Here is a 14,602-nt window from a genome sequence, read left to right as displayed (position 1 = left end):
TGTGCCCCTGTGCATGGAGGTGTGTGGAGCTCTGCTTTCTCCCTGGTACAGCTTTGCAAAGGGAAGAGCAACTGAGTCTGGCAGATCTATCTCAAAAGCATCTGAAGAAAAACTGAATGTGAACCATTGGCCAAGTCCCGTTTAGGATCTGACCCTGCACCACTAGTGAGGTTCCTCAGTATGTCTGTGGCTATTTCCAGGGCTAGCACAAGACCCCCTCATTTGCACAGTCTACCACTGCATGGGGAAATTTAAGGCACATATAAAGCAACTGAAGCAACATTCCTCAGTTGCTACATGAAGGCAGAGGGATTAAGAGAGTAGTAAAAGAAAAAATTTAAAAGTCTGCAGGTAGCATGGTTAAAACTTCACTGTTTAAACTTCACCAGTTCACTTCATCTTTGGGCTCAAATATAAGATGGGGCAAACCAAGATATAGGTGCAGCTACTCAGCTATGGCACACAAGTCATTCTGTGGGTGGGAAGATTTAACCACAAAGGAAAAAGCATGTGAGGAATTTTTTTTTTTAACATAACTCAAATTCAAAACCCAAAATATTACATTTATAATTCTGAATTTTTTTCCTTTTTTTTTTTCCTGTTGCCCACTTAATACTATGAGTTTTGCAGGAATTAAGCTGATAATTTATTTAGCAATGTCATCTCCCTCAAATTTACACCAAAGCATTTATGTTAACAACAACCTCCATGAAATAGGTTGTTACCAGCAGTTAACCAGATTGTCACTTTGCTTTGGGCTGTTAATGGCTAAGAATCCAGTCTTTGATTGCAGTAATCGCTAATTTTGAATGAATTTATTGCAATAATTAGTGAGACTCAATGGTTTAATTTGCTGACATGACTGTTAGTTAAACTATATTTAAAACCTAGGGAGAAACACAATAAAAGTGCAAGGAAAAAATACAAGCAGAACTGATGGCTACAGGGTTTAATCTTTGTGTCTGAAAAGGCCAGTTATCAAGAAGACTCCCCATCTACTTTTTTTCAGCCTGGTTTCTTTTAGGGCAGCAAGCAAGCGAGCAGGCAACAAGAGGTCAGTGTGTGAAGGAGAATTTCCATCTACTCTCACATTTCAAGCTGCCTTTCTCTGCCCTTTCTTTATCAACCCCTTCTGGTATGCAGTGGTATCTCTGGCCTATTAGTGAGACAAAGCCATTGTCTATACCAATCACTTGGCTTTCCTTGCCGCATATCGACGGTGTATCTGATTTTCTGCAGGGGGTTAGCAGGGAAAGGTCACTCCAGCATTAGCTTGGACCACATGGCAGCAACTGAATGAAGCTGAAGTCATTGCCATAGATGTAGAAGGGTGCCTCTGCCGTGAACGAACCCCAACAAACGCTGCTGTGACTACCCGAGGGATCAGCTAATATATGTTGCCAAGTACAGGTGCATCTTTAACTAAAGGTCAAACAAAAGGGAACAGGAAATCTTGAAAAACAGGCTGAAATTCTTGCCTCAGACAGACCTCTAGCATGCCTATTACATGGCAGGCATGTTTCACTGGTATGAGTCTAGTTTGAAATTCAGACTCATAGTTTGCATCAGCAAATAACACTTTGTTGTTACAAACTGCTAAATGCTGGCAAGCAGTGCTCTGTCTGGACTGGGTCTACCAATCAGATACTCAGATAGAAACGGTATTTAGCAGCACATACAATTAATGCTTAAATTAAAATTGTTCTGGCAAGCAAGTAAATACATAAATAATCCTTTGCTGCAAAGTGGGCAGCTGATCTGACAAAAATCCAGCCTCACAGAAGTGAGGTATTACTATCAATCACTTCGACAAAACACAGTATCGTCTATTCCTTCATTTGCTATGCAATATCAGAAATAAGTAAAATACAGTGGCGATAGTTTGAATAATTACATTTTAAGTGTCTCGTCAGATTTAGGAAAAGGCATGTGAGGGAAGGAACAACCAGGGAGATAACTAGTTGCTTATGCAATGACTACTTCACACAAACCAGCTCTTTGGTTGTGCAAATGGCTTTTAAGTTCACAACTGACCATTTCAAATTTCTACACTCAAATTGTACATGTAGTCATATAAACTTGTGGAAATTAGACATATAATTGCCCATATTAGACATGTAACCCTTTAAAATTAATTGGATGTCTTTGCTTCCTTTATTGAGCCCATATATTCAGGGAAAGGTTATGAGAGATGTATTCAAATGCCTAAACCATAGATAGGCAGCCAGTGGGACCTGCAAAAGCACAGGTGTGGCCTGTCTTTCACTGATTCCTCCAGACTCCTGAATGTCTCCAAATTTTGGCCCAGAGATCATGGTCTTTTTGTCAAAACATTCTTGTTTCTATAAAAAAGCCCAATGACAATCTCTGAAGTCTGCCTTGTGGAACTTGGCTTGTTGGCACAGGGATCAACGGAAGAGACCTAAGGTTTCTCCCGAGTGAGAACATCCACCATGGGACGTAACACCTTCTTAATTGATGAAATCATCAGCACGCCTGTAGCTGAATCATCCTCATTTCTCAGAGGCCTTATGTAGAGACTTAGGAGTCATGAAAGAAAATGTAGAACCTTTGGGAATAAAGAAGCAAATGGCAAAGGCTGTCTTTCAACCTTTTACCACTGAAGTGTTATTTTCCCCCATGTCCTTGAACAGTGTACTTTCAGCTTCCTCTTTCTTCTGCCTCCCCTTAAAACTCTACTTAACTCTCTGGAGAACAGAACCATTCCTGACTGCTTAAAAACAGTCTGGGGCTCTCCAGAAATTTGTTGTCACGCAGTTCATCCAGCTCCCTAATCTTCTGGGAAATACGTTGATCTATATTCAGTTGCACGTCTCTGGGAGTTGAAGACCTGAATTATCAAACAATATTGCATTTGTTTCAAGTGAACTCAGAAGACACTAATAACAAATGCAGTGTGATCCAGGTCTCAATCACTGCAGTGGAAAAGAAGTCAGAAAATTTTGTTTCAAAAACTTGAGGCAGATGAGAGGAAAAGCTAGCATATGGAAATAACTATTGATGGACACAATTACATTTTAGCAGAGAATACCAAAGGCTTGAAAACTCTGAGGAATCAAATTAATGACCTGGAAAACAAGCTCAAATTAAGAAACATCAGGTTGGGGGTGGATCCTTAGGGCTTGCTGGCGACAAGAATAGAAAGATTTTTTTTAATGGATTGTGGAGGTGTTGGGGATGGATAATCCTTGATTCCCTCAGCAATATATCTCTGCTCATTGTATTTCTAGCAATGACAATCAGGCAACACCCATCATGGTGTTTATCAAATGAGCAACATGCTACAGATCACATTGTAACTTAACTCATCTGCCTTTTCCAGACTCCAGCTCTGATTTTCTCAGTAGTAGAATGAGGGGTTAGTTCAAGGACTGAAGTTACTCTGTAGTATAAATAAAATGATGCTCAACCTTCATTATGGATTTTAAAATTTGCGTGCTATTTCATAAATTAATTTTGAACTTTATTTAAATTCAAATACTACTACAATCCAATTGTTTTCAGAAGCACACTGTGGGTTTGATTCTTTGCTTGTCCTAGTGCGAAGCAGAAAGAAGAGCCTCATCTCAAAATCGTAAAAGCACAAAATTGATGACAGAAGGGAATTGGACTCTTTGGTTATTTATAGAATGTTAATCTTGTGATTATACTAATCAGAATCATTATTTACGTGGCGCCTGTTTGCTCAAGCATTACAGCCATCTCTCAAAGACACTCTGAAAGGCACCAACTATTTGATCATATGTCTGCTGAAATACAAAGCACGTATGTCTGAAACGTTTAGGATGGTCACCCCTGGCATTGCTGTATACACAGTTAAAGAATAAGAGCCACTGAAGTGAATGGCAAAGTCACTATTTTGTTCAATAAAACTGAGAACTGTCTCTCACAAAAACGATTTTAAAACACAGATTCTGGGCAAACAAATAAAGCCCACTTTTAGTAGGATTCTCTGGCCATAGAGGTTAAGGATGACGGGGGCAAAAAAGAACATTGAAAGGATGTAGTATGGGGGTAGAAGAGTATACCAGGATTGTGGTGGCACTCTGAATTCCTGTAGTCGGTCAGAAGGATGAATGAATCTCATCCAAAACCATGTGGATCCTCTTCCTGATGGATGGGAATAGCAATGCCAGGTCACTTACGCTTATGGGCTATAAAGCCCATCTGGCTCTACAGCAAAGACATTTGTAGAACACTACCATGAAATCCCTCATGAACGTCACGCAAAAAAAAAAAAAGAACTTACTCTTTAGTGCTGGTTAATCTGTGATTTGGTATCGGAGAGATACAAGGTGGGAGCAGGCATGAAGCTGAAGGGTCCTCCAGGCGCTGCTTCTTGCTTTCAACAAATGTATCCAGGCTTTCTGTCTGCTTTAACAAAAGAGGTAGAGCTTGAAAGATCCAGCATCTATGCACAATTTCACTTGCCATTAAGAGGAGCTCAGGAATCTCAGTGTATTTCCTTTACAGTAGAAGCAGTTAAAATACTGGTCTAAGGGAAGTGAAAGTCACCTGAAATCAGGACTAAACGTTCTCCAAACACATGACATGAAGTTATATAACAAGTGACATAGCCAGATAATTAGGAAGCAAAACGCCTCATGTGCTATAGTTATTTTCTGTAGTGCACTGGAATTTAATTAATAATTCAGATGGAATGACTTGATAGCACCAAATCTTACTCAAGTAAATAGTGCTTACTCATTGACTTAATGGAAGTTGATGGGAAAACTTCTGTGAGTAAGTATTCCTCACAGGACTAAAAAACTACAGGACTGGGCTGGGGTAGTCATTAACAGCAATAGCTGGTTTAAAATTTGCTTTGAAAGATTCCCTGATGCATGACTTTTGTGCCTGAACTAGGATGATACAAGCAAAGCTGATTACTGCTCTGTCACTGGAACCTTCATATCAGCCTTCAAGCCCACTAGTAGATGGCTAAAATAAATCTTTTAATAGCATGATTTAGAAACACAAATCAGGCTTTTCCTACCCTGTTTTAACTGTTGATATACCCTCAAGTCATCCTAATTGGTTTGTTTCCCCTTGGGTAGCAGTGAACAATCACACAGCAACTGAACAGGCTGTTTCAGAGCGTAGCTTGTGTTTGCACAGTCCCAGAGTGAGATCCCTCATTTTGTTACTTTCTGATTCAAAGACCCAGCTAATGAAATTATGAGGTTCCAAGTTTCATATAACCCCCCCCCTTTTTTTTTTTCCTGGGAGCCCTCGGTTTATTTGCCAATACTATACTCGTGTTTTAGCCAAGATTCCTTCTCCATCATATTGACACCAGTTACCTAGCCAGCAGATTTTTTGTATAATTAATATATACCCTGGTATACTTATACATACAAACAAGCATGGCCATTTATACACGCCTTTCCTCTTTCTTTTCTCCTTCCTTCTCATGTCTCTGCCTTTAGTGTACAGCTAGAATATAAATTGAATAAAAACCTGCTGAGTTTACTCATGTGATTATTTCCACTTAATTCACCCAGGAAGGAGCCAGTGCAGTGACTCATGTAGGCAGGGGTGCAGACCCCGTGTCTGCCTGGCATTGTCTGTCTTTGTCTTGTATTAACTCTCTCGTACCACTGGACTGCTCAAATTCAGGATTTCAAGAAGTCCACTAGAACAGACAGCTGAAGTCACATTCACAATGATTTATAAAAAATTGGGGTATAAAAAAACCCTGCTACGATGACTTCTCACAGACAGATCAGAGCACAACCATTTCAGCTGGAAAAACTGACTACAAAAATTCATTTGTGATATAAAACTTCAGTTTCTTTTCTGAAAACACATTTAGTTTGAAGTGTGCTGTCATATCCCACAAGATAGGATACCCTTGGGCATAAATAACATAAAACACATGATAAAACATAATGCCTTAAGTCAAAATATGGTTGCTTTTTCAGGTAGCTGTGCAGAGAAAGCAGCTAGTTAAGCAAATGATATTGCTATGGATCACATTTGTTTATAAAACAAAACAATATAAAGACTAAATTCACCAGAAGCATAAGCAAGCACCATTCCATTGACTTTAATGAAGTTATGCCTGTTTAAGCCAGGGGTGAAAATGCCTTAATTCTGCAGACAATAAAACCCTGCCTTCCAAACAGAAGTCACAATTTCTGAGTATGGCTGAACCCGCAGTAATTCGAACTCATCATTGGGAATCTTTCTGCAGGTTACAGAACACTGGAAATTAATGGGTAAGTGAGCAAATACAGTGAAAAAGCTTGTAAGATAAATTTCAAAAAATTACATTGTTCATTGATTTTGTCAGCTGGAGTTTGTTTTTTGCTATTTTCTGATGTTAATTTGTAACATGCTTGTAAATGTATGTCCTTTGTAAAAACAATAAAGCCTTAGTGGTATGATGCCTCCTTACAGCCCGGCTGCAGGTGCAGTGAGGAACCACTGCCTGCAGTCCTGACCTCGAGGATGCCCAGAAATTCAGTGTTTTCCTCTGAGCAATGAAAATGACTTACCTTGTGTTTCCTTTTGGATTTTGTGGATGGTTTTTCAGCGGCTGGGGTAGGGGACTCTCGAGATGGTCGCCTATGTTTCACATTTGCCTCTCTTGGTTCACTTTTCACAGATGTGGTCTCAAAAGGCTCTTGTCCAGGTATCCTAGAGAGTAAACTAAGGTCTATTTTCACCCACAGAGATCTGAGTTCTTCGTATTCTCTCAGTGGGGACAGGAGTTCATTTTGTACGATTGGGATAGGAGAAAAGAGCTGCTCCTCCAAGTCATTGCTGGTCTGGTCAATGGACGTGTTGCTGCCATTGCTAGTTAAACTACTTACGCTGAGGATGTTACTGCCAGAGTCCTTCACTTTAACGCCATTGCCAGGCCCAGTGCAAGGTGGCAATACCTTAGCCTGCAAGCTCTCCTCCTGGTCTGTATTTGAGTCAGAAGTAGATGAATCAGTTTCGATGAATTCCCGGGACTTAGGGACAATTTTGCTGGGGCCTCTGTACTTTTTCTTCTCTGAAGTGAGACCTGTGCTAGTTCGTGGTTCTTTCCTTGGAGCGGTCTTCCCAACTGCTGCTTTAGTTCGAACCTTTGGCTGCTCGGGGGGTTCCTGTGTTTCTTTTTCTTTGGGAGTGTTGCTGGTATTATTTGGTTTGGGCCAGTTATACTCTTCTACACTGGAAGTCCTTTCTACCTTTTTGGGTTGCTTTTTCCCAGTAGTCCTTTGTGAGGTTGGCTCATTATGAGCTGGTGACTTCTGCTTGGAGCTTTTTGCCTCTGGGGTTTTCTGGGCAACTCGCGGTTTGGCTTTCTCTCGGATGGGACTAAGGATCGCCCGGTCTTTGGAATCAGTCGGAGGCAGGCTGTTGTTGAGCTTCCCTTTGTTTGGCCCTTCAGCCTGCTGGTTGCTCTGGGCCTGGGAGCTGGGCTCACTGTGAGGCTCATTTTGATTGTTGATGATGGTCTTGTTGTGGGGGTTCACTTTATTTAACCATTTATCCAGCTGCCATTTGTTTGTTGAGGGAGGTTCAGGCTGCAGTTTGAAGAATGACAAGGAACAAATCTCAGACAGAAGCAATGCTTTTCCCTTTAAATGAGAACGTTTTGAACATTTTTATTTCACTCAACTAGTGGTGACTGCTAGTTTTATGGGAGTATTTATGGAGTATTTATGGTTAATTAGGCTTCCTTATCTGGTTTACAATGTGGCCCTGGAGAAATTTAATACAACTAAAAAGTTTAGCTGGTCCCTGAAGACATAGTTTTGTCATGTTGCCTTTCCTTAGTCCCAGCTGAATACTGTGTCAATAAAATCTTCTCTAGCTACTGGCAAAAATCTAAATATTTCTTTAAAGCAATTCAAATGTAGGCCAGAAGGATTTTTCCAAAAGCTAGAATGAGTATGTGGGTCATACACGTAAAACTGTAAAGGGAGAAAAAAGTCAACAACATCAAACAGCCCAGAACTCCAACACTTTCCTGACACGGAGCAGGATTTCACTCCCTTCCACGCTGCCCCCTCAGAGCCCTCACAGGGAGGAGTTGAGAGCGTGGCTTTACCTCCGGTGTAGCACTGCGCGACTCCTCGTTGCACTCGCTGTCACTGGAGCTGCTCTCGCTATCGGAGTCGGACTCGGAGCTGCTCTCGGACTCGCTGGAGCTCCCGGAGCCGCCGCTGGAATGGGCCAAGCCAGTTGGGTGTGCCACCGGCACCGGCAGGCTGCTGCTGGGAGAAGACCCTCTTGTGTCAGTATGCTGCTTGCCTTTTTTAAAGTGTTGCCTTGGGGAGAACCACCCAGCAAACCCTGTTCTCACTGACTTTCCTCAGTGTCAACTCCCTCTTCTGCAGTACAGACCCAATGAAAGCTCCAGCGGCCATGCCACCGCGTAGCCACCAAAGGAGCCAGTTGGGTTTATGCTTCATGGGACACACTGATAATGGTGCTAATAACATCACTCTCAAACGAGAAACACTTCAGCGTCACATGCCTGAGCTTATTAGCACAATGATTGTGAAAAATAACAATCACACTTAAATAATTCATTAGTGGAATCATGGTTTCTTCATTTTTTGCTGGTTTATTTATAATTTATGATCAAAGGAAGGACATCAGGCAACTAATATTAGACAGGGCATTTTAAAAATTAATTTTAATGAATACTTTTATACTGCAGCGTACAAAACCTACATATTTTTGACAAGTCTCCAGGGACTTCCCAAGAATTTTTTATTTATAGCTGTTTTTTCTCTCATGTTTATGATAACGCAGTGAGAAAATGGCATTCATGCTGAAAATAAGCCTCTCCGTGAAATCTATTTTTTCTGCATGTTCAACTGTCCTCCAAGATGTATTTATTAGCAGTGCACTGGGTGTCATTGTTTTTCCTCAGCATTTATTTCTAAACTGAGAGGTTGGATGACCCCACATTTTAGCACTACAGAATTCTACCAGTCTGAGTCTTCATAAACTCATCTATAATTTCAGCTTTTTTGTCAGGGAGATAACCATAAGGCTTTGTGTCTCTTCAGCTGATCTATACGGAGACTTTTTGAAGATTGATTTTAAATTTGTGAAGCTGACAATGCAAAGTGTTTGAAAATTGACACCATTTGCTAGTACTTCTTTATGGATATTCAATACTTCACCTTAATATATCATATGCTGTGTGTGTCCCATATCGAGTGATCCAGAGATGCTTAGAAGTTATAATACAGCTTTGCCTTCGTTTCTGCTATCTGCTTTTCCACTTTCTTCTGAGAAGGATTCAAGTAAACCAGGTAAATGCCTCCCTTCCCCTTTCAAACTGAGATGCTATGTGCATCAAGATGCCCTCCTAAAAAAAATCACTGTAACTAAGAAACTGGAAGTTGGAAAAGCCAGAAAAAAACTGATGTGTGACCCTGCTCCACTAGAGTCTTTACAAGTATTGCCATTGGCTTCCGTGACAATAATATATGGTCTTTAATTTTCTTCTTAAGCTAAGCTACTTTCTCTCTCCCTCCTTGTTGGTAAACCTATCCCTTACACCGCGGTTGGTAACTAACTTTCTCTTTGAGCATTGCAACCACCCTGCAGTGCCCTTTGACAAAACAGCTTGGTGCTTTAGGGTGCATTAATGAAACAAAATTACTCACTTGGGTAATTGCTACAGTCACTAAATTTGTTGCCAATTAAGTGCATATACTTTTTTTTTTTCTTCTTCTAGAGGCTCTTCACTCAACTGATTCAACTAGAGCTACTTAAAAAATTTCAACTGAAAGTAACAGGTAAATCAAAAGAACAGATGTTTTTAAAAATATGGGCATTTTCAAAAGTTTTATGGAAAATTAAACATTGCTGAATTAAAAAATGGATCTTACACTTCGTATTTAATGTCATTATTTTTGGAAACCGTTTGTGCACTTGTTTTTCTTTCTTTATCCCTCCTTTTCAGTGAAGCTCAAGAAAGTGTAGGGAAATACATTTTTCACTCCTTTTTTACAAGTAAACAAGGAAACAAAACAGTGGAGAAAAAGTGAATGTGTTTGTGGGGGAGTTTGCCTTTCAATTCAATACCTTGTAATTTTGGTCTTATATTTTCTATTTGGAAAACGCTAAAAGTAGCTGAAAACTGAGTTTTCCCACTTCATTACAATTGTTTCCAAGCAGAAAGAATAAGAAAAACATAGAAAAAACTTCAAGGGTTCTCAAACTGGGGAGGCAAATATGACAGTTCCTTTCTAAAATACCAAAATGAAACATCAGCCTTGAAAAAAAAGTTATTTATGGAATTATCAGAACAATGAAGTTGTAATTTAGAAATGACTTTTCCCCTAAATCTGTGAGCTTCATCTGTTTCACTTCTATTTTCTGTTTTCACCCCAAACTGGAAGTGAACAAGGCAATATTAATGTTTTATCCTAGCTAAAAACTCCAGTTCCCACAACCCTAGCAGAGAGCGGGCTGGGAAGACGAAGAGATGTTTAACCCCCAGCAGCCTCTCCGAGAGCTCAGTACTGGGCATACGGCTGCCTGGCACATGCTGGCCCTGCTGAGAGTAGTGGGGCCCATGGGTGCACTGAGCTGGTGGGGCATCAGCCACCTCCCCTGCAGCCCAGTTATGGAATCATAGAATCGTTTTGGTTGGAAAGGACATTTAAGAACATCAAGTCCAACCACCAACCTAGCGCTGCCAAGTCCACCACTAGACCGTGTCCCCAAGCACCACATCTCCTGCACCTTTGTAACAGAGCATGCAAACCTGCACCAGACTCTTGCAGTGACAAAGCTCCTTGCCTGGGGTGGTTTATGCCCAGGCAAACCCCATACAGAAGGATGTGTGTGGGGCTGCTCACACATCTGTGCAGATCCACCTAAGAAAATGCTCTGTTGTCAGTGCTGGCAAGTTTGCTCTCATTAAGATAACTCATTTAAAGAATATCACCTCTTATAATAGTTCAAAGAAGGAAAAGCCAGTGTCCCAGCAGCTAAGGCCAGACCTTTACAGCCTTTAAACACAACCTACATCTTTTAGCACTTTGGAAGAGAACTGACACTGAAGCTGGGATGCGTTTACACAAAACAACTGGAGTTGTACTGTAGCAGACTGCAACTGTCTGACAAAGAACTCAAAGGGCAAGAATAAACCCATGGAAATAGATGGTAGTTCCAGCCTGGCCTTATTTTCTTTCTTTCTGCACACCAGCCTCAGAAAAAGTTATATGCCAAACATTACTGAATAACACAGCTCAGCAAGCTTGCAGGAACCAGACAGACTCAAAATAATGCTTTTCATACAAAACACAATGAGGTCATATTTGTCTTTCATCTGGGATAATAAAATTATTCCTTGGCTACATCGGGTGGTTTCATGCTGAAGACATCATTGCTGATCTACATTTTTAAAGTAGAAGCATTCACTTTTCATCATGTAGTTTGGGTTGAGAGTAACTCTGTCTGTGTGCTTTGCAAAACAATCAGGTAAGACCCAAAATGCCTTTCCTAGCATCTCACCATATTAAAGATAGAGAGATCTTGCACATAGCTACATGCACAACTTCTAATAATGCTGTTCAGCAGAACAGAAGAAAACATACAGACCGTTCACATACAAGTGCATGGAAAAAAAAAAAAAAATCTTTGCTTCCAATAAAATGAGTTTAGTGGAGAGATTCTGGGTTGTCTTCTGGGTGTTTTTTTTCCTTAAATAAAATATATCTTTTAGTTCAAAGGAACAGGTTGTTTTGCACTCTTCCCAAAGACTTCTTCAGCTTTAAAGTTAAATCACGTGTTTTGAAAGATGCTGGGATAGATTCTGCAAATGTGCATTCAAGCAGCTGTTATACAAATAAATCAGGCTTCTTCACATAAGTATCAGCTACATGAACTGGGGGTTGCCTCTCTAAGAGGCTTTCAAAGCAAGCTTTGTTGTGTTGCTAAGATCCAGACAAGGAATGCCAGCCTGGACAAGGTTTAAAATGGATTTAAAGCATTTTATCATCAGACACAAGTCCTCAAAGCGACTAAAGGGGCCAGGAAGCACTGGTATTTGAAACTGTTGAATTTTTATCTCCCAGCAGGAGATGAGCACTCATATTGTTCCTCAGTGTTTGGGTAGACAATGTTTTTATTTCATTTGAACTGAAAAAAAAAAATTAATAAAAACAATGCTGCACAATGGAACACAGTATTGTTTGGGTAAATAATCCTTAGAAGAAAGCCAGTTCATTATTATCACTTGAGATTGGAGGCCCTTACTGAGACCAGTGACCTGCTGTGCTGGGATCTGTGTAAATACACGATGAGACACAGCCCTTGGGCCAAAGAGCTTGCAATCCAAACACACAAAGCAAACATTAGAGGTATTACAATCATCCTCATTCTCAGTGCAGGCCTGTCACATTCTCTAAGTGTGAAGTCTCTCTGCAGTTAATAGAAACATCAGTTTCGGCCCCCTTTTCATTTTGTTCTCCCCATTTTCCAAGCCCTGTGCTCAGCACTTGAGCTGAATCCTGCAGGGCAGTCAGACGTGCTCTGCCCTGACCCAGAGCTCTGACCATGGCTGTGGTATCTGGGCAGACACATACACACATGGCTCAGCAGTGAGGATCCCCGTTGCTCAGGCCAGGTGGATCAGCACTTCCTTACCCCTCTCCAGAGTAGCTTCTCCTGTGCCATGGAGATGAGAGACACTGGAGTGACACCCACACTGTAGGTGGGAGGAGAGCCAGACCTCCATCTTTGGCAAAGGCCACCACGATGATGTCTCTAGTTGCCTGCAGACTGGTAAGCTGGTCTCCTCCCTGCTATCAAACAGTGAAGCAGACAGGAGTGACCTGCACATCTGGAAGCAATTTGGAAGGAAGCTCTTCTGCAGCATCTTCACCTATCTCCCTTCCTCTGCTTTTGCAGCAACCTGTCCCTTGCTGCTTGGCAGAATGACTGTGCACAGCGTGGGCACAAAGTTTGAGATGGGAAATGTCTTGAAGGAGGGGACAAACATCAGTATCACCAGTGCCTGCCAGTGGTTTTCAGCACTTGTTGAGCTCAAGCTTAACTACAGAGCCTCTGAGGCTTGCAGGTGTGTGGCATCAGTCAAGAGCAGGCACTGGAGCCGGCTGCTGGTGGCTCCTGGTGAGGAACTGCATCAAGCTCATGACACGCCAACCATCGTTCCTTCACTGCAGTTCACTGGTACAGGTGACCTGCCTAAATTTAAATATCTCCCTGCAGCTTGTCTGTTTTTTAATTCATGGGTTATTTTTCCAAAGCCAATTAAAGCAGGGTTGGCATTATTATGTCTCTGGATTATTATGCTGCCTAGAGAACTGAAGGCCCAACATGCGGCTTATACTTTTTTGTTGTTATTGTCATCTAGACTATTATTATATCACTTTCAACACATAATTTACTCTACTGTTGTAATAAAAGACTTTCAATATTAAATCTAGTAGTTACAGCAAAGATAACGTGAAATACTAAAACTCATTAACCTCTAATAAGAAAAACAATAATTTTTTTCCCCTGTAAATATGCACATATGTAAATACATACATATGCAAGGAAAGACATGGGTCTGTTGGAGCAGTTCCTGAGGAGGGCCACAAAAATGATCAGAGGGCTGCAACACCTCTCCTGTGAGGAAAGGCTGAAAGAGTTGGGGTTGTTCAGCTTGGAGAAGAGAAGGCTCCGGGGAGACCTTATTGTGGCCTTTCAGTACGGAAAGGGGGCTTATAAGAAAGATGGGGACAAGATTTTTAGGAGGGTCTGTAGCAATAGGACAAGGAGTTATGGTTTTAAACTAAAAGATGGTAGATTTAGACTAGATATAAGGAAGAAATGTTTTACAATGAGGGTGGTGAACACTGGAACAGGTTTCCCAGAGAGGTGGTAGATGCTCCATCCCTGGAAACATTCAAGGTCAGGCTGGACGGGTCTCTGAGCAACCTGACCTAGTTGAAGATGTCCCTGCTCACTGCAGGGGGGTTGGACTAGGTGACCTTTAAAGGTCCCTTCCAATCCAAACTATTCTATGATTCTATGTAAAAAAAACCCCTCATATAATTCAGACTACTGCAGTAAAACTCATCAAGGAACAAAAATTCCTAACAAGTCCTTAGCTGTCTCCCTGCACTTTACACCAATTAGATATAGTCACGTTAATTGCTGTGAAGAGAATCTGGCAAACAGACAGTGCCCTCCAACAATAGGTTTATTCATTCCAACCCTTCCTTTTTAGGGTAATGATGAATTGGCCACTTGTTCCATTGCTCTACCTAGAAATCAAACTGTAAACTCTGAGAAAGCAGAGCACTGCTGGGCAGTGGGAAATTGTAGATGGGAACTGACCAGTGAGTCAACGGTATATCAATGCTGGCAATGTATTTCCACAAGAAGCAGCACTCTACAAAGGTTGCTTTACTGCACAGGCCTATTTTGAGGGAAAATTCAACCAATGAAATCTGGAAAGGGGAAGGTCTATGCTGGAAAAGTGACTACAGACTTGTCAGAGTGGTTGATCTCCCTGTTGAGGCACTGGAGTGGGACTTGTATGAATTTTGCTTTGTGTCCGAGAAGAAAATAGTCTGTGCATCAGTTCCTGCTGAGTAAAAGA

The 14,602-nt window shown here is 41.2% G+C and overlaps 1 protein-coding gene across 2 annotated transcripts in view; it reads right to left on the bottom strand.

Moving 5' to 3' along the window:
* The window catches only part of AFF2 (ALF transcription elongation factor 2), a 340,529-nt gene that overhangs the window by 27,708 nt on the left and 298,219 nt on the right, over positions 1–14,602 (bottom strand). For both annotated transcript variants that reach the window (XM_068411834.1, XM_068411835.1), the window contains 3 exons: positions 8,069–8,231; positions 6,522–7,541; positions 4,271–4,392 (listed from right to left, as the gene is read on the bottom strand). In XM_068411834.1, the coding sequence (XP_068267935.1) occupies positions 4,271–4,392; positions 6,522–7,541; positions 8,069–8,231 (1,305 nt within the window). The remainder of the gene's footprint in view (positions 1–4,270; positions 4,393–6,521; positions 7,542–8,068; positions 8,232–14,602) is intronic.

Source organism: Nyctibius grandis, chromosome 13 (genome assembly GCF_013368605.1).
Source record: "Nyctibius grandis isolate bNycGra1 chromosome 13, bNycGra1.pri, whole genome shotgun sequence".
Taxonomy (NCBI): Eukaryota; Metazoa; Chordata; class Aves; order Nyctibiiformes; family Nyctibiidae; genus Nyctibius; species Nyctibius grandis.
This window is presented reverse-complemented; position numbering and strand designations above follow the sequence as displayed.